We start from the raw sequence: 22,791 nt of genomic DNA on the forward strand, positions 1-22,791 counted from the left end.
CTCTTACACTGAGTCAGACAAACCATTAGTGGTATTTGGAAACAGATTTCTTTTTCACTTTGCAGAGGCTAGGGAGAGAATAAGTTTTATCCTCTCGCTGTGTTTATTTGAGTCCCATGCAAAATGACAGTGAAGTGTCAGCCATATTTTTCTCATGATATTCATTAAATTGCTTGTTCTGAGCTTCAGTGAACTGATTTTTCCAATCTCCCACAACTCCTGCAAAGAGTAATGTAGAGCATATTCAATGATATTTTCATAAACTTTGACTATTTTGGATTTAGATAATCTCATGCCTCTCAATACTTAGATTGCTTATATAGATATTAACACATTGTCCTGCTGACATTGAAATGAGAAAAGAGGTCACAGGTATGATTACTCCATTTCATAGGTGAGGTATTTGTAAATAGCAAGTTTTGTGTTTCAGTAAAGCCTGAACTCTAGATCACAGGTTCCCTAATTATCTGCACTTCTCTACTGTACCAGCACTTTCTTAAACCTCAATACATCTAACATTCTATTCAAGTTAGTGAGACCTAATTTTCTTACCCTCTCTTCAGAGGTCACCGAATGACCACATTCTCAGAGTATCATATGCTCCTTCCATCTGTGCCTCTAGTTCAGGCAAAATTCTCAGTTGAACACAACTGAGAATTCTCCTTTCCTATCTAAATTCTCATTGCTGTAAACATATCATTAAATTAAAGTAATAGAATATGAAGGAATGGTAGGATTGGCTAACTTTGTTTTATACTTATGCAATAGAGTATTCAATTTTTTTTTGGCTTCAACAGCCAAAAATTGTCAGACAGCTGACAGCAAGCTATTTTTCTTCTATTTGCCCCATAGTATTGAATCTATTTAGGCACTTTGAGCTGTATAACGTAATTTTCATGTGTGCTATGTAAATTTGCTTAATTGTCTATGAGTAATACCATCACATCACTTACCAGTTGGTTTAAAAGAAAACTAGGCTAATTGATTAAATTGGAGTGGATACTTCTCCAATAAGCCTTGGATTTTTGCTTACTTTTTTAAAAAAAGGTACTAGATAATTTTTTTAAAAGTTACCAAAATAAAGAGAATGAAACAAAATTTGTCTTCATTTAAGGAGCCAACCATTGGATAGTGAAGGGTGCTCAATGGGCTGGAGGCTGAATCCTGTTCTGGCTAGCCTCTGACAATGATGACTCATAGTCCTACCTTGGCCATTCTGTGAGATGACACAGACTGAGTAACACTCGAAGCGCCACCCTCTGACTCCTACGGCCAACAACATTTGCCACTATCTCCCAGAATATATTGGGAGGAACACTTGTTTCATGGAGATTAATAGGCTTTACTGGAGAAAGAGTTTTTGGTCACATATATTTTTGAAGCGTTGAGTTATGCAGAGTTAAACCAGTTTCCTTGCAGAAACTATAATATGCTTCAAAGGGTGTAGGGCAAGGTGTGTAGTGTCCCACACTTCTCTGATGGCGAAGCACATGCTCTCAGAATAAAGCTTTGAACAACTCACTTCAGGAAACACTGTAAACAGTGGTTTCAACTAGCTTGAACGTGGGAAGACATTGATAAATTGATATTGTTTATTCTGTTGTCAGAAGAAAGAGAAAGCAACTATACATCACCTTTTCTCAAGAATGGAGAGAGATTATGATTCATTTTAATTTCATTTATGTAGTTGGTCATGGGGTTCTTTTTCATTACATCAAATGAAGTGTTATAGACAATTTTGTCTAAAATCTCTTCTTTTAGGTTCTTCCCAAGGAATTCCATTATCTTTCTAATTTCACGTTTTGGATCCTGTTGGGGAGAGTAGAAGAAGAGAGCTCTCTAACAAAGGAAAAAATATAACAACAGTCAAACCTTAAAGAATTATGGGAATAATGGTTAAAATATTTTAAACAATGTCAGTTTATGTTTAAAAGTAATTTTGAAATGCTTTGCTTATTAACATATGCAGATCTGTAAATGTCAATTCAACAAATATGGCAATCTTAAAGTGCAGTGATATGCAAACAAGTGTGTTTGTTCCTGTGCTGTAGCTGATGTTAAGGGGACATGCTGAGAACGGTTTCATCTGGGAAGTTTAATGTTTTACTGGGAAGTATAATATTTTACTTACTTTCATTGTTAGCAGATAAGAAGTTATTTGGGAAAAACATCACAAGACAGCTGAAGAATTCTGAAGAGAAAAGACACAAACTCTTGGGAGCTCTATCACCTGAGAAACTCAAGTACTCATCCTGGAAGAGGTAGGGCAAGATTATATTGCCTTTCTACTGCTGCAGCTGGTGGTCTCTTGAAAGGTCTACCTCCTGGCTGGAGGCCATGCAACTCAAGTCATTATAGCAACTCATAACAGAACAACCCTGCTCCAAAGAAGGAGAAAAAACAATAGCTAATTCCACTGCCCACATCACCCTGGCTAACCAGAAGTCTTGAGTCTTTCCATGTGGCAACTTCATTGCTAGAATAACCAGCATTCAAGAAAACCAGTGCACTAAACAAAACTACGAACAAGGACTCCTACAGAGTTCATTTCACTCCCTTGCCACCTCCATCACAATAGGTGCTGGTATCCATTGCTGAGACACCTGAAGATGGATCACATCACAGGACTCTCTGCAGACACTCCCCAGTGTCAGCCCATAGCCTGGTAACTCTATTCGGTGGTTAGGCCCAGAAGGGCAATAACAATCACTGCAGTATGGCTCTCAGAAAGCCCTAATCTTAGAGGAAAAGCAGGGAGAGCACCACATCAAGGAGTTACCCTGTGGGACAAAAGAATCTGAACAACAGTCCTTGGATTCCAGATCTTTCCACTGAAAGAGTCTACCCAAATGAGAAGGAACCAGAAAAGTATTTCTGGTAGTATGACAAAACGAGGTTCTGTAACATCCCTAAAAGATCACACTAGTTCTCCAGCAATGAATCCAAACCAAGAAGAAATCTCTGAATTACCAGAAAAAGAATTCAGAAGATTGATTATTAAGCTACTCAAGAAGATACCAGAGAAAGATAAAAACCAATTTAAAGATATTTAAAAAATTAGAGGATATGAATGAAAAAGTCTCCAGAGAAATAGATATCATAGGGAAAAGACAATCAGAACTTCTGGAAATGAAAGACACACTTAGAGAAATGGAAAATATACTGGCAAATTTCAACAATAGAATTGAACAAGTAGAAAAAAGTAGTTCAGAACTTGAAGGCAAGGCTTTTGAATTAACCCCATTCAACAGAGACAAAAAAGAACCAAAAAATGAACAAAGCCTTCAAGAAATTTGGGATTATGTTAAACAAAAATAAGAATAATTGGTGTTCCTGAAGAAGAGAAATCTAACAGTTTGGGAAAGTTATTTAAGAGAATAATCGAGAAAAATTTCCCTGGTCTTGCTAGAGATCTGGACATCCAAATACAAGAAGCTCAAAGAATACCTAGGAAATTCATTGTGAAAAAGATCTTCACCCAGGTACATAGTCATCAGGTTATCTAAAGTCCAGACAAAGTAACGATTTTTTTTTTTTTTTTGATATGGTCTTTTGCTCTTGTTGCTCAGGCTAGAGTGCAATGAATGGCATGATCTTGGGTCATCGCAACCTACACCTCCCAGGTTCAAGCGATTCTCCTTCCTGCCTCAGCCTTCCAAGTAGCTGGGATTACAGGCATGCACCACCACTCCCCACTACTTTTGCATTTTTAGTAGAGATGGGGTTTCTCCATGTTGGTCAGGCTGGTCTTGAACTCCAAACCTCAGGTGATCCACCCGCCTTGGCCTCCCAAAGTGCTGGGATTACAGGCATAAGCCACCATGCCCGGCTAGAATCTTAAGAGCTGTGAATCAAAAACATCAGTTAACCTATATAGAAAAACCTATTGGATTAATGCAGATTTCTCAGCGGAAACCTTGCAAACCAGAAGGGATTGGGGTCCTACCTTTAGCCTCCTTAAACAATATAATTAACAGCCAAGAACTTTGTGTCTAACAAAACTAGCTTTGTAATGAAGGAGAGATAAACTCTTTTTCAGACAAACAAATGCTCAGGGAATTCAGCGCTTGCAGAGTGCTGGCAAGCTCTGCAAGACATGCCAAAAGGAGTTCTAAATCTTGAAACAAAACCTTAAAATACGCAAAAATAGAACCTCCTTAAGGCATAAACCTCACAGGACCTATAAAACAATAACACAGTGAAAAAAGCCCAAAGTATTCAGGCAACAACTAGCATCATGAATAGAACGGCACCTCAAATCTCATTACAGACATTGAATGTAAATGACCTACAGGCTCCACTTACAAGATACAGAATGGCAGAATGGATAAAAATCCACCAACCACATATCTCCTGTCTTCAAGAGACTCACCTAACACATAAAGACTCATATAAACTTAAGGTAAGGGGGTGGAGAAAGATAATCCATGAAAATGGAAACCAAAAGTGAGCAGGAGTAGCTATTCTTATATTGGACAAAACAGACTTTAAAGCAACAACAGTTAAAAAAGACAAAAGGGAAGATGGTCAAATAGGAACAGCTCTGGTCTACAGCTCCCAGTGAGATCGATGCAGAAGATGGGTGATTTCTGCATTTCCAACTGAGGTACCTGGTTCATCTCATGGGGACTGGTTGGACAGTGGGTGCAGCTCACGGAGGGTGAGCTGAAGCAGGGCAGGGTGTCACCTCACCCAGGAAGTGCAAGGGGTCAGGGGATTTCCCTTTCCTAGCCATGGGAAGCCATGAGTGACTGTACCTGGAGGAGCGGTACACTCCTGCCCAAATACTGCAATTTTCCCACTGTCTTTGCAACCAGCAGACCAGGAGATCCCCTCCTGTGCCTGGCTTGGCAGCTCCCACACTCATGGAGCCGTGTTTGCTGCTAGCGCAGCAGTCTGAGATTGACCTGGGACGTGGTAGCTTGGTGGGGGGAGGGGCATCCACCATTGATGAGGCTTGAGTAGATAATTCCATGCTCACAGTGTAAACAAAGTGGCAGGGAAGCTCGAACTGGGTGGAGCCCACCACAGCTCAGCAAGGCCTAATACCTCTCTAGATTCCACCTCTGGGGGTAGGGCATATCTGAACAAAAGGCAGCAGACAGCTTATCCAGACTTAAACATCCCTGTCTAACAGCTCTGAAGGAGGAGTGGATCTCCCAGCATCGTGTTCGAGCTCCAATAATGGACAGACTGCCTCCTCAAGTGGGTCCCTGAGTCCCATGTAGCCTGACTGGGAGAAACCTCCCAGTAGGGGCCGACAGACACCTTATACAGGCAGGTGCCCCTCTGGGATGAAGCTTCCAGAAGAAGGATCAGGCAGCAATATTTGCTGTCCTTCAGCCTCCACTGGTGATACCTAGGCAAACAGGGTCTGGAGTGGACCTCCAGCAAACTTCAACAGACCTGCAGCTAAGGGGCCTGTTAGAAAATTCCAAAAACCAGAAGGCCTCTTCTCCTCCAAAGTATCACAGCTCCTCACTAGCAAGGGAAGAAAACTGGACAGAGAATGAGTTTGATGAGTTGAGAGAAGTAGGCTTCAGAAGGTGGGCAATAACAAGCTTCTCCAAGCTAAAGGAGCATGTTCTAACCCATTGCAAGGAAGCGAAAATTCTTGAAAAAAGGTTAGATGAATGGCTAACTATAATAAACAGTGCAGAAAAGAGCTTAAATGACCTGACGGAGCTGAAAACCACAGTACAAGAACTTAGTGAAGCATACACAAGCTTCAGTAGCCAATTTGATCAAATGGAAGAAAGGATATCAGTGATTGAAGATCAAATGGAATAAAGTGAGAAGACAAGATTAGAGAAAAAAGAGTGAAAAGAAATGAACAAAGCCTCCAAGAAATATGGGACTATGTGAAAAGACCAAGTCTACGTTTGCTAGGTGTACCTGAAAGTGACCGGGAGAATGGAACCAAGTTAGAAAACACTCTTCAGGATATTATCCAGGAGAACTTCCCCAGTGAAGGAGAAATAAAATCCTTTACAGACAAGGAAATGCTGAGAGATTTTGTCATCACTAGGCCGGCCTTACAAGAGCTCCTGAAGTAAGCAGTAAACATGGATAGGAACAACCGGTACCAGCCACTGAAAAAACATGCCAGATTATAAAGACCATTGTTGCTATGAAGAAACTGCATCAATTAACAGGTAAAATAATCAGCTAGCATCATAATGACAGGATCAAATTCACACATAAAAATATTAACCTTAAATGTAAATGGGCTAAATGCCCCAGTTAAAAGACACAGACTGGCAAACTGGATAAAGAGTCAAGACTCATTGGTGTGCTGTATTCAGGAGACCCATCTCATGTGCAAAGACACACATAGGCTCAAAATAAAGGGATGGAGGAATATTTACCAAGCAAATGGAAAGCAAAAAAAATGCAGGGCATTGCAATCCTGGTCTCTGATAAAACATACTTTAAGCCATCAAAGATCAATAGAGACAAAGAAGGCCATTACATAATGGTAAATGGATCAATTCAACAAGAAGAGCTAACTATCCTAAACATATATGCACCCAATACAGGAGCATCCAGATTCATAAAGCAAGTTCTTACAGACCTACAAAGAGACTTACACTCCCACACAATAATAATGGGAGACTTTAACACCCCACTGTCAATATTGGACAGATCAACAAGACAGAAAATTGACAAGGATATCCAGGACTTGAACGTAGCTCTGGACCAAGCAGACCTAAGAGACATCTACACAACTCTCCACCCCAAATCAGCAGAATATACATTCTTCTCAGCATCACATCACACTTATTCTAAAATTGAGCACATAATTGGAAGTAAAACATTCCTCAGCAAATGTAAAAGAACAGAAATCACAACAAACTGTCTCTTAGACCACAGTGCAATCAAATTAGAACTCAGGATTAAGAAACTCACTCAAAACTGCACAACTACATGGAAACTGAACAACCTGTTCCTAAATGACTACTGGGTAAATAACAAAATAAAGGCAAAAATAAAGCTGTTCTTTGAAACCAATGAGAACAAAAACACAACGTACCACAATCTCGGACACATTTAAAGCAGTGTATAGAGGGAAATTTATAGTGCACTAAATGCCCATAAGAAAAAGCAGGAGAGATATAAATTTGACACCCTAACATTACAATTGAAAGAACTAGAGAAGCAAGAGCAAACAAATTCGAAAGCTAACAGAAGACAAGAAATAACTAAGATCAGAGCAGAACTGAAGGAGATAGAGGCACAAAACCCTTCAAAAAAATCAATGAATCCAGGAGCTGGTTTTTTGAAAAGATCAACAAAATAGACCAATTGCAAGAGTAATAAAGAAGAAAAGAGAGAAGAATCAAATAGACGCAATAAAAAATGATAAAGGGGATATCACCACCAATCCCACAGAAATACAAACTGCTGTCAGAGAATACTATAAACACCACTATGCAAATAAACTAGAAAATCTAGAAGAAATAGACAAATTCCCAGATACATACACCCTTCCAAGACTAAACCGGGAAGAAGGTGAGTCTCTGAATAGACCAATAACAGGTTCTGAAATTGAGGCAATAATTAATAGTCTACCAACCAAAAAAAGTCCAGAACCAGACAGATTCACTGCTGAATTCTACCAGAGGTACAAAGAGGAGCTGGTACTATTCCTTCTGAAACTATTCGACCAATGGAAAAAGAGGGAATCCTCCCTAACTCATTTTATGAGGCCATTATCATCCTGATACCAAAGCCTGGCAGAGACACAACAAAAGAAGAGAATTTTAGGCCAATATCTCTGATGAACATTGATGCAAAAATCCTCAATAAAATACTGGCAAACCAAATCCAGCAGCACATCAAAAAGCTTATCCACCATGATCAAGTCGGCTTCATCCCTGGGCTGCAAGGCTGGTTCCACATATGCAAATGAATAAATGTAATCCGTCACATAAACGGAACCAATGACAAAATCCACATGATTATCTCAATAGATGCAGAAAAGGCCTTTGACAAAATTTAATAGCCTTTTGTGCTAAAAACTCCCAAAAAACTAGGTATTGATGCAATGTATCTCAACATAATAAGAGCTATTTATGACAAGCCCACAGCCAATATCATACTGAATGGGCAAAAACTGGAAGCATTCCCTTTGAAAACTGGCACAAGACAAGGATGCCCTCTCTCACCACTCCTATTCAACATAGTATTGGAAGTTCTGCCCAGGGCAATCAGGCAAGAGAAAGCAATAAATGGCATTCAAATAGGAAGAAAGGAAGTTAAATTGTCTCTGTTTGCAGAAGACATGATTGTATATTTAGAAAACCCCATCATCTCAGCCCCAAATCTCTTCAGGCTGATAGGCAACTTCAGCAAAGTCTCAGGATACAAAATCAATGTGCAAAAATCACAAGCATTCCTATACACCAATAACAGACAAACAGAGAGCCAAATCATGAGTGAACTCCCATTCACAATTGCTTCAAAGAGAATAAAATACCTAGGAATACAACTTACAAGGGATGTGAAGGACGTCTTCAAGGAGAACTACAAACCACTGCTCAACAAAATAAAAGAGGACACAAACAAATGGAAGAACATTCCATGCTGATGTATAGGAAGAACCAATCTCGTGAAAATGGCCTTATTGCCCAAAGTAATTTATAGATTCAATGCTATTCCCATCAAACTACCACTGACTTTCTTCACAAAATTGGAAAAAAAACTACTTTAAACTTCATATGGAACCAAAAAAGAGCCTGTATAGCCAAGACAATCCTTCACAAGAAGAACAAAGCTGGAGGCATCACGCGACCTGACTTCAAACTTTACTACAAGGCTACAGTAACCAATACATCATGGTACTGGTACCAAAATAGATATATAGACCAATGGAACCTAACGGAGGGCTCAGAAATAACATCACACATCTGCCACCATCTGATCTTTGACAAACTTGACACACACAAGCAATGGGGAAAAGATTCCCTATTTAATAAATGCTGTTGGGAAAACTGGCTAGCCATATGCAGAAAACTGAAACTAGACCCCTTCCTTACACCTTATACAAAAATCAACTCAAGATGGATCAAAGACTTAAACATAAGACCTAGGACCATAAAAATCCTAGAAGAAAACCAGGCCAATACCATTCAGGACATAGGCATGGACAAAGCCTTCATATCTAAAACACCAAAAGCAATGACAACAAAAGCCAAAATTGGCACATGGGATCTAATTAAACTAAAGAGCTTCTGCACAGCAAAAGAAACTATCATAAGAGTGAGCAGGCAACCCACAGAATGGGAGAAAATTTTTGCAATCTATTGATCTGACAAAGGGCTAATATCCAGAATCTACAAATAACTTAAAAAAAAATTTATAAGGAAAAAGCAAACAACCCCATCAAAAAATGGGCAAAGGATATGAACAGACACTTCTCAAAAGAAGGCATTTCTGCAGTCAACAGACATATGAAAAAGTGCTCATCATCACTGGTCATTAGAGAAATGCAAATCAAAACCACAATGAGATACCATCTCATGCCAGTTAGAATGGCCATCATTACAAAGTCAGGAAACAACAGATGCTGGAGAGGTTGTGGAAAAACAGGAACACTTTTACACTGTTGGTGGAAGTGTAAATTAGTTCAACTATTGTGGAAGACAGTGTGGCGATTCCTCAAGGATCTAGAACTAGCAATCACATTACTGGGAATATACCCAAAGGATTATAAATCATTCTATGATAAATACACATGCATACATGTGTTTATTGTGGCACTATTCCAATAGCAAAGACTTGGAACCAACCCAAATGTCCATCAGTGATCGAATGGATTAAGAAAATGTGGCACATATACACCATGGAATCCTATGCAGCCATAAAAAAGAATGAGTTCATGTCCTTTGCAGGGACATGGATAAAGCCGGAAACCATCATTCGCAGCAAACTATCACAAGATCAAAAAACCAAACACTGTCTGTTCTCATTCATAAGTGGGAGTTGAACAATGAGAACACATGAGACACAGGGAGGGGATCATCACACACTAGGGCCCGTGGGTGTGGGGGCTTGGGGAGGGATAACATCAGGAGAAATACCTAATGTAGGTGATGGGTTGATGGGTGCGGCAAACCACCATGGCACATGTATTTCTATATAACAAAACTGCATGTTCTGCATATGTAACCCAGAAGTTAAAGTATGATAATAATAAAAGAAGACAAAAGGGACAGTATACAATCATGAAAGGACTAGCCAAATAGGAAAATATCACAAACCTAAATATATATGCACCTAACACTGGAGCTCCCAATTTTATAAAGCAATCACTACTGGACCTGAGAAATGAGATAAATGGCAACACAATAGTAGCGGGGGACTTCAATACTCCACTGACAGCACTAGACAGGTCATCAAGACAGAAAATCAACAAACAAACAATGGATTTAAACTATATCCTAGAACAAATAGACTTAACAGACATTTACAGGACATTCTATGCAACAACTGCAGAATATAAATTCTTTTTATCAGCACATGAAACATTCTCCAAGACAGACCTTGTAATAGGCCACAAAATAAGCCTCAATAAATTTAAGAAAACTGAAATCATATCAATCTCTCAGATCAAGTGGAATAAAACTGGAAATTAACTTCAAAAGGAATCCGCAAAGCTATACGAATACATGGAAATTAAATACTCTTTTCTTGAATGATCCTTGGGTCAACAATGAAATCAAGATGGAAATTAAAAAATTATTTGAATAAAATGATAATAGTGACATGACCAACCAAAACCTCTGGTATACAGCCAAAGTGGAGCTAAGAGGAAAGTTCATAGTATTAAATGCCTACATCAAAATGTCTGAAAGAGCACAAATAGAAAATGTAAACTCACACCTCAAGGAACTAGAGAAAACAGAACAAACCAAATCCAAACCCAGGAGAAGAAAAGAAATGACCAAGACCAGGGCAGAACTAAATGATATTAAAACAAAAAAGATAAATGAAACAAAAAGCTCATTCTTTGAAATGATAAAATCAATAGACCATTAGTGAGATTAATCAAGAAAAGAGAGAAGATCAAAATAAGCTCAATTAGAAAATGGGAGATATTACAACCAATATCACAAAAATAGAAAAGATCATTTAAGACTACTATGAACACCTTTAAGCACACAAACTAGCAAACCTAGAAGAGATGGATAAGTTCCTGGAAGTATATAACTCTCCTAGATTAAACCAGGAAGAAATAGAAACTCTGAGCAGACCAATAGCAAGTAGTGACATTGGAACAGTATTAAAAAATTGCCAACAAAAAAGTCTAGGAACAGATGAATTAAGAGCTGAATTCTATGAGACATTCAAAGAAGAATTGGCACCAATCTTATTGAAACTATTCGAAAGATAGAGAAAGAGGCAGTCCTCCCTAAATGACTCCATGAAGCCAGTATTATCCTAATATAAAAGCCAGGAAAGGACATAACAAAAAAAATTACAGACCAATATCCCTTGTGAACATAGATGCAAAAATATTCAACAAAATACTAGCTAACTGAATCCCACAGCATATCAAAAAGATAATACACCATGATCAAGTGGGGTTCATACCAGGGAGGCAGAGCTGGTTTAGCACATGCAAGTGAATAAATGTGATACACCACATAAACAGAAGTAAAAACAAAAATCATACGATCATCTCAATAGATTCAGGAAAAGCCTTTGACAAAATCCAGTACCCCTTTATGATCAAAACCCTCAGCAAAATCAGCATTGAAGGGACATACCTTAAGATAGTAAAAGCCATCTAGGACAAGCCCACAGCCAGCGTTATACTGAATAGGGGAAAGATGAAAGTATTTTTCCTGAGAACTGGAAGAAGAAAAGGTTGCCCACTTTCACCACTTCTATTCAACATAGTACTGGAAGTCCTAGCCAGACAAGAGAAAGAAATAAAGGGCATCCAAATTGGTAAAGAGGAAGTCAAAATGTTGCTGTTTTCCAGTAACATGACTGCATACCTAGAAAACCCTAAAGACTCATCCAAAAAGCTCCTAGATCTGATGAATGAATTCAGTAAAGTTTCAGGATACAAAATCAATGTACACAAATTAGTAGCACTGCTATACACCAACAGTGACCAAGCTAAGAATCAAATCAAGAACTCAACCCCTTTTACAATAGCTGCAAAAAATAAAATACTTAGTAATATGCCTAATTAAAGAGGTGAAATACTCTACAAGGAAAACTACAAAAAACTTGTGAAAGAAATCATAGATGACACAAACAAATAGAAGCACACCCCATGCTGACGGATGGGTAGGATCAATATTGTGAAAATGACCATACTGCCAAAAGCAATCTATAAATTCAATGCAATTCTCATCAAAATACCATCTTTTTTTTTTTTTTTTTTGAGACAGAGTCTCACTCTCGTCTAGGCTGGAGTGCAATGGCGTGATCTTGGCTCACCGCAACCTCCACCTCCCGGGTTCAAGTGATTCTCCTGCCTCAGCCTCTTGAGTAGCTGGGATTACAGGCATGTGCCACCATGGCCAGCTAATTTTGTATTTTTAGTAGAGATGGGGTTTCACCATGTTGACCAGGTTGGTCTTGAACTCCTGACCCGCCTTGGCCTCCCAAAGTGTTGGGATTATAGGCATGAGTGTCTGTGCCCAACTGTCATTATTTTATACAGAACTAGAAAAAACAATTGTAAAACTTATATGGAACAAAAAAGGAGCTTGCATAGCCAAAGCAAGCCTAAGCAAAAAGAACATATCTGGAGACATCACATTACCCAACTTTAAACTATACTACAAATCTATAGTTACCAAAACAGCATGGTACTTGTATAAAAACAGGCACATAGACCAATGGAACAGAATAGAAAACTCAGAAATAAAGTGAAATACTTACAGCCAACTGGCCTTTGACAAGGCAAACAAAAACATAAAGTGGGGAAAGGACATCCTATTCAACAAATGGTGCTGGGATAATTGGCAAGCCACATATAGAAGAATGAAACTGGATTCTCATTTTTAACCTTATACAAAAATCAACTCAAGATGGATCAAAGACTTAAATCTAAGACCTGAAACCATAAAAGTTATAGAAGATAACATTGGAAAATCTCTTCTAGACATTGGCCTAGGCAAAGAGTTTATGGCCAAGACACCCTAGAAGCAAACACAACAAAAACAAAGATAAATAGACGGGAATTAATTAAACTAAAAAGCTTCTGCACAGCAAAAGAAATAATCAGCAGAGTTAACAGACAACCCACAGTGTGGGAGAAAATATTAACAAACTATGCATCTGATACAGGAGTAATATCCAGAATTGACAAGGAACTCAAAGAAATCAACAAGAAGAAACAAACCCATCAAAAAGTGGTCTAAGGACATGAATAGACAATTCTCAAAATAAGATATACACATGGCCAACCAACATATGAAAATGCACATCACTAATTATTAGGAAAATGCAAATAAAATTACAATGTGATACCACCTTATTCCTGCAAGAATGACCATGATTAAAAAATTAAAAAATGATAGATGTTGGCATGGATATGGTAAAAAGGAAATAGTTTTACACTGCTGGTGTGAATGTAAACTAGTACAACCACTATGGAAGACAGTGTGGGGAGTCCTTAAAGAACTAAAAGTAGAGCTACCACTTGATCCAGCAAACTAGTAAAACTCTACTGGATATCTACCCAGAGGAAATGAAGTCATTATATGAAAAAGACACTTGCACATGCATGTTTATAACAGCACAATTTGCAACTGCAAAAATATGGAAAAGGCCTAAATGCTTATCAACCAATGAGTGGATAAATGTGATGTATATATCATGGACTACTACTCAGCTATAAACAGAAATGAAGTAATGGTATTCACAGCAACCTGGATGCAGTTGGTGACTATTATTCCTTTTTATTTATTTATTTATATTTTGAGACAGAGTCTCACTCTGTTGCCCAGGCTGGAATGCAGTGGCGCAATTTTGGCTCGCTGCAAGTTCCACCTCCCGGGGTTCACACCATTCTCCTGCCTCAACTTCCTGAGTAGCTGGGACTACAGTCACCCACCACCACACCTGGCTAATTTTTTGTATTTTTTGTAGAGACAAGGTTTCACAGTGCTAGCCAGGATGATCTCAATCTCCTGTCTTCGTGATCTGCCCGCCTCAGGCTCTGAAAGTGCTGGGATTACAGGCGTGAGCCACTGCACCCGGCCTGGAGACCATTAGAAGTAACTCAGGAATGAAAAACCAAACATGGTGTGTTCTCATTTATAAGTGGGAGCTAAACTATGAGGATGCAAAGGCATAAGAATGATATAAAGGACTATGGGCACTTGGGCAGAAGTGTGGGAGGATGTGAGGGATAGAAGATTACACATTGGGTGCAGTGTACCCTGCTTGGGTGATGGGTGCACCAAAATCTCAGAAATCACACACAGAGAACTTATCCATGTAACAACACACATGTTTCCCCAAAACTATTGAAATAATAATAGTAATAAGTAAATAAAAAAAGAAGGTACTTGGGAGAAGAGGTGGGTATCTTTCAAAATAAGCAAGCTGTATTTCCTCCTTCTGATTGGAGAAACAAAAATATATGGCATCCTCACTGCTCTGGCATGGCACAAAAGCAGCATGGTGCCGTTTTGTCTCTGTTGCTGCTTTTGATGTCTCCTGACTCTACATCTGAGCTTATTCCTGACTGTGGGCCTCCTGGGAAGACCTCTTGGCAGATAGACCTCACAAAAGCCCCTTACTCTCTGAGATAAGTTCCCACCTCATCCAGAAGTGAAGAGGAGGGGTTCAGTTTGGTGTGAGAGTCACCTGGTTTGGAGATCTCCAGGCTCGCCTTGCAGGCCTCCTCTCTCCTCACTAGCAGTTCTGTCTCATGTCTGTCCTTCTTGCCTAGCTTGCCCAGCCCGTGCTGCTCCTTTGCTCCCTGGCACAGACACAGGGCTGGGGGAGGTGAGGGCTGTGCTAGCACCTACAAAGCTGTATAGAGCAAGGACAAACAGAAAGAGGAACTTTGACATTACCTGAATAGATAGAAGGAAAGAAGCCAGGATTCTGTCTACCCAGAGGGGAAAGAGGAAATAGAAGCCATGGTCAGTGAAGGACACAAGTTGGTTATTGAACCCAGTCCTAAATCAAGGCTTGGAGACCAGTCAGGAACACTGTGCCATAATTATTTATTTTACATAGAAACTTATGAGACAGATTTGAATCAGGAATTGCACATGCAAAAGATGTTGCTGATGAAGATCTTTTGTTTAAAATGACAAAATTTTAGTATTTTAAGAAAGCATACAAATCAAATCAGCTATATTCTTCCTCACTAGTTCTTTCCTGTTAGGGTTCTTAATTCTTTTCCTCAGAAGTCAGAGCAAGTTATGGTGGGAGGTAGAGATTTTGGAAGGAGGAATCTAGAGACCTAGAGAGGAAGAAAACTGGCTCAAAAAGGACATGTCTTCTATGCTTTTGGATGAGGTAGGAATCGACTCCAGAGTGCAGTGAGACTGCAGGAGGAAGCAGGCTGCCTACTATGGAAAACCATATATAAGGTATTTTGTGTGGAATTTCGTATGCTACATGGCAAGGTGGTTGGAGAAGTTGGAGTTGACATGCAAAATATTTTACATAGATAAACTTTCAAGTATGACTTGCCTTCTTTTCTGTCATGGAACTCTAACTCTGAGACAAAATACTGTGAAATTAAAATTCAAATATTATTCTTACTTTCATCATATCTTCATAGAAAAGATAAAGAATGGGGTGGCTGTCTTTCTTCTTCCACCAGCCTTTCACATGGTTGAACCAGGACCCCCATACCACTGAAAGAAAGACACATACATATGTGGGCCATGGGAAGCTGATAGTAGAAAAACCCAGGGAAAAAAACTAAGCTGTTTCCATAAGATACAAATGGAAGATGTGATCAGGAGAACTTACTTATCACACTTCCTGTCTCTGTTTCAGCACAACTTTTCTTCCTTTTGGAACCTGGCAAGATTACTATATTAGTCTCCAGAACCTGTTAGGCTTGAATCTTAGCTTTGACCCTTAGAGCTGCATGACCCTGGGCAAGTTACTTAACCTCTCCGATTCTGTGCTTTTTAAAAACAATCTTCTGAAAGGAGGTTAGTAATAGTAACTGTCTTGTAAGGTAATGTTTGTATAAATGTATTCTGTAACATCTACTGTGTGCTCAGCACTGTCCTAGGTATTAGAGACAGAGCAGTGCACACAAGATAGTCAGAAAGCCCTGCTTTTGGAAGTACATTTTATGGGGGAGACAAAAGAGATAGATGTGAAATATGCAGAATGCTAGAACACAGTGTGTGCTTAGCAAAACAAATAACCCAAATAACAAAACAAATACCCAGGGAAGGATAGGGAAAACTTTGATAGTACATAGGAGGCTGACAGGTAGGTAGGCTGGTCAGAAGAAGGGATTATTGAGCACAACCCTGAAAAAAGGGAAAGGAGGAACCCTGCTGGGCAGAGAGTACAGCCAGGGGAGGCACTGGGTAGGAGGTTCTGGGTGTGCCTGGGGGACCAGGACAGAGTGAGTGAGGCCAGGGGAGTGGGGAGAGATGCAAGAAGTGTGAGGCCTGGCCCTGTGGGCCTGTGCGATGCCCTAAGTACTCTGACTTTACTCTGAGTGAGATGGGATGCCAGTCGTGGGCTTCCGATATAGGAGTTGCATGATCTGACTTCCCTTTTAGTAGAATCTCTCTGGTTTCTCTGTTGAGAGTAGAGTGTAGGTTGGCAAGGGCAAAAGTGGGGGCAGAGGCTGTTTCATTCATCCAGGGAAAATCTGATGATACTTTGGCCCAAACTAAGTCCAGAATCTGACCGATCCTCGCACTTCCGGAAGTGTGCAATCTAATCACACTTAGCGTTGACAGATTTTCTTGTGGGGTTTTTCTTTCGGGGGCTGGATGGGGTATATGAGAAACAAAGAGGCTCAAGATAAGATCAAGATTTTAGGCCTGAGTAATTTAAGGGACAGAGTCACAATTAACAAGAAGGAGAGGCTGAAGGAAAAGCAGGTTCTGCAGGAGAGGCAGGAATTAAGATTTGGACACATGAAGTCTAAGATGCCCCGTAAACATCCCGGTGGAATGTTGGTAAGGCAGCTGGGTCTATGCACCTGGAGCCCACAGCCAAGGCCAGGACTAGTGCAAATCTTGGAGTCATCAGCAGACAGGTGACATCTGAAACCACAAAGTGAGTGATATTGAGCAAGGAATGATGTAGGTAGAAGAGAGAAAGGAGCCAACTGTAGACATCTGGGAGATAAAGAGAAACCAGCAAAGGAGATGGGAAGGAACAGAGACATGAGAGGAATGTCAGGGGAGGCTGGGGTCCTGGGAGCCAATAAGAAATCATTTCAAGGAAGAGAGAGTGTGACCAATTGCGTTAGATGATGTTGATGGATTAAATGAGATGAGGACAGAGTATTGATCATTGGGTTTAGTGATGTGGAAGTCATGGTGACCCTGGCAGAACAGGTTTGGTGGTGTTGGGAGAGAAACTGAGGATAATAGTGTAAGCCAGTGCTACAAGGTGTTTGCAGTAAATGGAGGGAAAGATGGGGGAAGTAACTGGGGTTGGGGAGGTAGGGTCGACAGAGTGGTTTTTAAATGTTATTTTATTTTAAGGTGGGAGAAATAATAGCATGGGCCAATGCTAAGACATATAAAAGCATTAGTCTGGTAGTGCCTAGGACACAGTATAATAGTAAGTGTCTGACACATAGTAGCTACTCAACAAAAGTCATTTAAAAATTTAACTAAAAACTTCAGTAATATTTTCCCCTTTCTTCTATTATATTAGCCCTTCTGTCAAAATTTTCCTTTCTTATGTTTTATTCACACAGCATAAAGATTAGGTAGGCTGTGTCTAAAAGTCTCTTTGATACTAGGATGTCTAAGAGCACTTCGGTCCCACTCCCAGTGATAGCTTCCAATCATTAGGGAGTATCTATTCAACCCCTTTCTCTCTTCTGGCATGCAATGTAGTCGTAGGGTGACCAGACATTCTATTCTGTATAGGGCTGTGTCAGTTTAATTACTGAGAATCCTGTGCTGCAGGAACCTGCTTAGGTCAGGGCAAGCTGTATAGGTAGATGACCGAGACATAGGGCCAGTCTATCTGTACTTTGGCAGAAAGCACTTGTGCTACTCCAGCTGGGTGAAATGCCTCAGCATGGCACTCCCCCTCATAAATAGGGGGAGCTGCTACTGTTCTACTTCTTATTCTTGATTCCTTCTACCCATGTTCCATGCTATTGGCCCTGAAGATGCTTCTTCAGGAGTTTCTCTCTCTCTGTCTCTCTCTGTCTCTCTCTCTCTCTTTCTCTCTCTCTGTGTGTGTGTGTGTGTGTGTAGAGGAGTAGCCCTAAGGCTGTGTTTGACGTCAGTGCTTCTCTTCTCTGGTGTGCAACTTGCCTGATGCAGGGCAAGGAGTTGGAACTATCCTCTCAGCTCTCTGATTTAGGAACAGTCGTCTACATCAGCCCAGTCCTGGCCCTGCAGAAGCCCAATGTCTCAACTTGTCAATGAGGTCACTTTCTTGGGGATCACTCTTTGTCCAAAGACATTCTGACATCATTGTTAGAACACCTACAAGGAAATTTACTGGAGACATTCAACCAGTGAAACTACCTTGGGGTACAATGGATCATTTTCAAAGTATATCTCATAAGCAAAAGACTATAATAATAATAATAATTTTTGTCATTTAAGATTATGAAAGTCAAATGGCAATCAAAGGTATCATTTTCCTGCATTACTGGTGGTTTGTTACTAATGGAAAGGACTACTTTATTACATTTATTTATAATTATTTTAGAGAAAAAAATATAGGTGACAAGGCAGTTTTTTCTCCATAGGACTATATAAATAATTAGCAAAGGTGTTTCAGTTATAAATTTTGAACTTGAATAATAAAAAGTCCTTTGGTGCAAATATTTAGGTTTTAATCCTGCAAAGCTGTCAATTCAACTTCATAGTGCAAACCAGTTTGATGTTACATTTATATTGTACTTCCCCAAAAGTATAACCTTGTAAAGCTTCCTTAAATTACTATTTTTGAAAACTTTTGAGAAATCTTTTAATTATGAAAGTATTCAAATATATGCAAGAGTAGAGGAAATAGTGTAATGAATTTCCATGAAATAATGAAATGAATTTCCAGCTTCAATAATCTCATCACCTTTTCATACTCTTTAGGCTTCTTTAGGAGAACAGTTGATGTATTAAAAGATATAGCAGCATTTGAGACTTAGAAAAACATCAAGAAACTTGTAAAGACTCAGTTTTGACACTAGAAGCATGATTGAAAGATCATACATTTTTGCACGTGACAGTTTGTGAGCCTGCAGTGTCAGGGGCCACCACTGCACCACCAATTCAAATGATGGTTGTGATTGGAAAACTTGCATGCACACTAAACCTTTTCTTTCTTTCCAGTTGAACATGTAGGCAATTGGACATGGTTACCAGCCAGTCAAGACTTCAACTGCCAAGCACACAGGGTTTGAGCTTAACCAAACCTGCCTATGTTCAAATTCTAGCCACTGCTCTCACTAACAGGGTAATCATAGGCAAGTTACTCAAACTCACTGAGCCTCAGTTTCATCACCTACAAATGATGAATATTCTTACCAAGTTTATGAGGTTGTTCTAAAGATTAAACAAGTTAATGCATGTAAAACATTTAACATAGGCTTAGAGTTGGGACCTTCTCTTATAGCTGGCTTGCCTGTAATACTGGTTTGACTTCCTTCAGAGGATATATTGCAATTGGAAGCAAATCCACTGACCACAGATTACAGCCAGGGCTATGCCACATCTCTCAGGATGTGGCCTCTAGTCCTTCCCTCCAAGAAAATCTGAGCCCCTTCTATGGATGAATTTTGTTTCCCAAGAAAGAGAATTTGATGGGAAAGCTTATCCTCTGCAGACATAGGTGAAGGCTGGTTTCATGCACTTGGCTCACCGTTGCCTGCCAGGAATGTTTCGAAGTACTCATCCCAGCTTCCCGGGTCAGGGAGTGCTTTGTTCATCCTTTGAAAATGGTAGTAGGACACCAGATTATCCTTGGGATTTCTGGCCACATAGATTATCTAAAGTGATGAGAAGAAACAAAATAAACGATAGGACAAGTTAGAAATCGGGCATTCAGTGTGCAGAGCATATGTGTTCTGGTAACCATGTCCTAAAGGTCATGAATGCATCTTTGTTGTCTTCCACTCATCATCCAGCAGCCAGAATGATCTTATAAAAATGCAAATCAGATGACGTTGCTTCCTTGTGCAAAACTTCTCAATTTCTGTACATTGTTCTTATGATTAAGGTCAAAGTTCTCAACCTGGTGGTCAGGGTCTGTGTAATCTCACCCTCTGATTCCCTTTGCTCATTCTTCCCCAGTCACACTTACCTTCCCTTCTTCTGTGGTAGTGCTGATTTCGTGGTTGTCCTATAATGTTTCTGGTTGTCCTTTAGTGTGTCCTGCTCTGCCATTTTGCTCTTAAATCAGAGTGTCTTAAAATGATGACCTTCAAGAGGTCTGTCCCTCTCTCTAAAAGTGTATGCAAAATTTTTTTATAGACGTGCACTTTGTCAGGAGTGGAGTCACAACTTTCTGTAGATTCTTGATGGAGTTTATGATCACTAAAAGTTTGAAATCTTTAAATGTTGGCCTTCTTTAGTGCTCTGCCTAGGGCCTACTTTTATTTTCACTATATTTATTTTTTCTGTTTTGTTTTTTTTTGTTATCTGTTTCTATTGCGATAAATTTCATATGTTTATGACTCACAAATTTGTTTCTAGTACATGTCTGTCTCCTGAGCTAGAGACTCATGTATCTGTATCCCTATCTGAATGTTCTGCATGCATTTTAGACTCGATGGGTTCAAAATTCAATCCATCTTCACACAAACTAACTGCTTCTCTTTTATGATCTCTTTCCATTAATGGTACCACCATCAACAGTTACAATGACAAAATGATAAGAGATGCTTCTTTTTCCATGTCTTCTATAGCCAGTCCTTGAGAGATCTTGTAAATTCTGTCTGTTGTTACATTTGGAATTCATTTTCTCACTGCCTCTGCCTTAACCCAAGCCTTTTAAATTCTTTTCCTGGACTATTGCCACCATCTCCTCACTGATATCCTGTTTTCAGTCTTGCCCCAGTTCTGTTCACCCCTCCACATCCCCCAGTGGAGCTTTCTAAAATGTAAATGGGATCATGTCACTTCCTTGTTCACTTCACATTCTTCAGTGGGATCCAAGTAGCCTACAGGTTAAGTCCAAACATCTTAGCAGGCAAGGCTGGGCAACAGGGCATCTCTGCCTCCTTTCCAACTCTCATGCCTCTTTTCTGGCTTTGGACCTATTTTCTTAAGTCTTGGCTTCTGCTCTTTCAGTAACATGGAATGTCCTTGCCTCTTTTATCTCTTAACAAATTTATGTCTGTTCCTCATGCCCTGACTCCTCTGTCACTTTTGTTGACCCTCTTTGTCAAGAAGTTTTGTACTCCCCACTTACTGCTCCCATGACACCTTTCCTGGTTCTTAATCTCTCATTGATAAGGGTGGGCTCAATATATACCCACTTTGAGAAGAGAGGACCAACATCTACTAAGCTCAGTTCTGAGCCTCTAAGCCTCTTAATAATGCGATAAGGTGGAGGTACCTGAGCATGCTTTTGGTACTTGCTAGTTTGCTGTTATAGTTATTCTTATTTTACTGACACTCCTAGCCCAGGCCTGGCTCTATCTCTGCTAACAATATATTTCCATTTGCTTTCAGTCATTCAGCCACCCCTGCCCCCAGACTCCAGATCTACATAGGAAGATCCACTAGGGTCAGTAAGGTAGAGTGAGTAAGACCCTGGATGTGCTCTGGAGAACCAGAGACAGTAAAGGTGTGGATCTTGACAAGCTGTCAGAGGGAACAGTACGCCACATGGAAAGGGAAGGTGGGGACTGCTTTGGCTTAGTGCCAAGGCCATTTATAGACCCTCCCTCTAGAGGGAGGCAATAAATGGTCTCTTGGTGTTCTGAAAGAGTTAAAAATATTCCTTAGTGACCAATTTAAGACATACATGAAAATGCATCTGCACCCCTGTAGGCTTCAATATGGAAGATAAATTTCATGTTTACAAAAATTTGACTTTCATCAGGTCTCAGAATGACGAGGGTTTGCAGCTTGTAGGCACTTTTGGATGTTTGCAAGAGACAGTTTAGCTACAAATGAGATAAAGTGAGAGGACAGTAGCGCATGTAGTTTTTAAGATTCCTTCAGTGCCACTTTCTGATCATTTAAATACTCATTACCTTAAGACTGGTGGGAAGCCAACTACATAGAAGCTTTGGAAGACTTCTGTGGTTATAGGAGGCACAGAGTAGGTGGTGTAGAGTAACAGAAAGAGCATGGGCTGTCGGGTAATGAAGAGGTGGATTTGCAGCCCATCTCTTCCACCTTCCATGTGTTTGTCATTGGACAAGTTATGTAACACCTCTGAGCTACAATGTGCTCAGGTACCTCCACCTTATAGCATTATGAAGGGGCTAAGATGCTAAGAAATGAGCCTAGTATATGTTTATCCTCTCCCTCTTCTTGATATAGGTGTATGCTAAGCACATCCTTATCAATGAGAGATTAAGAACATAGAAGATGATGGTAGGTTCTATAATCTGCTCCTGGCAGACACACTGTAGGGATGGCTGGGCAATGGTTATGACACAATAAACTGCTCCCTATGTTC

At 39.9% G+C, this 22,791-nt stretch overlaps 1 protein-coding gene and 1 long non-coding RNA gene across 9 annotated transcripts in view; one reads left to right on the top strand and one right to left on the bottom strand.

Annotated features, from left to right (window-relative positions):
• The window catches only part of LOC105471851 (uncharacterized), a 331,670-nt gene that overhangs the window by 98,225 nt on the left and 210,654 nt on the right, over positions 1–22,791 (top strand). The gene's annotated exons all lie outside the window — the stretch shown is intronic.
• LOC139357946 (sulfotransferase 1C4-like) overlaps positions 67–22,791 on the bottom strand; it is a 30,322-nt gene continuing 7,597 nt past the window's right edge. The window contains exons 4-7 of the mRNA XM_071077148.1: positions 20,020–20,146; positions 15,751–15,845; positions 1,635–1,809; positions 67–219 (exon numbers count right to left, since the gene is read on the bottom strand). Coding sequence (XP_070933249.1) covers positions 104–219; positions 1,635–1,809; positions 15,751–15,845; positions 20,020–20,146 — 513 coding nt within the window. The 3' untranslated portion in view covers positions 67–103. The remainder of the gene's footprint in view (positions 220–1,634; positions 1,810–15,750; positions 15,846–20,019; positions 20,147–22,791) is intronic.

This window comes from Macaca nemestrina, chromosome 13, assembly GCF_043159975.1.
Source record: "Macaca nemestrina isolate mMacNem1 chromosome 13, mMacNem.hap1, whole genome shotgun sequence".
NCBI classification, from domain to species: domain Eukaryota; kingdom Metazoa; phylum Chordata; class Mammalia; order Primates; family Cercopithecidae; genus Macaca; species Macaca nemestrina.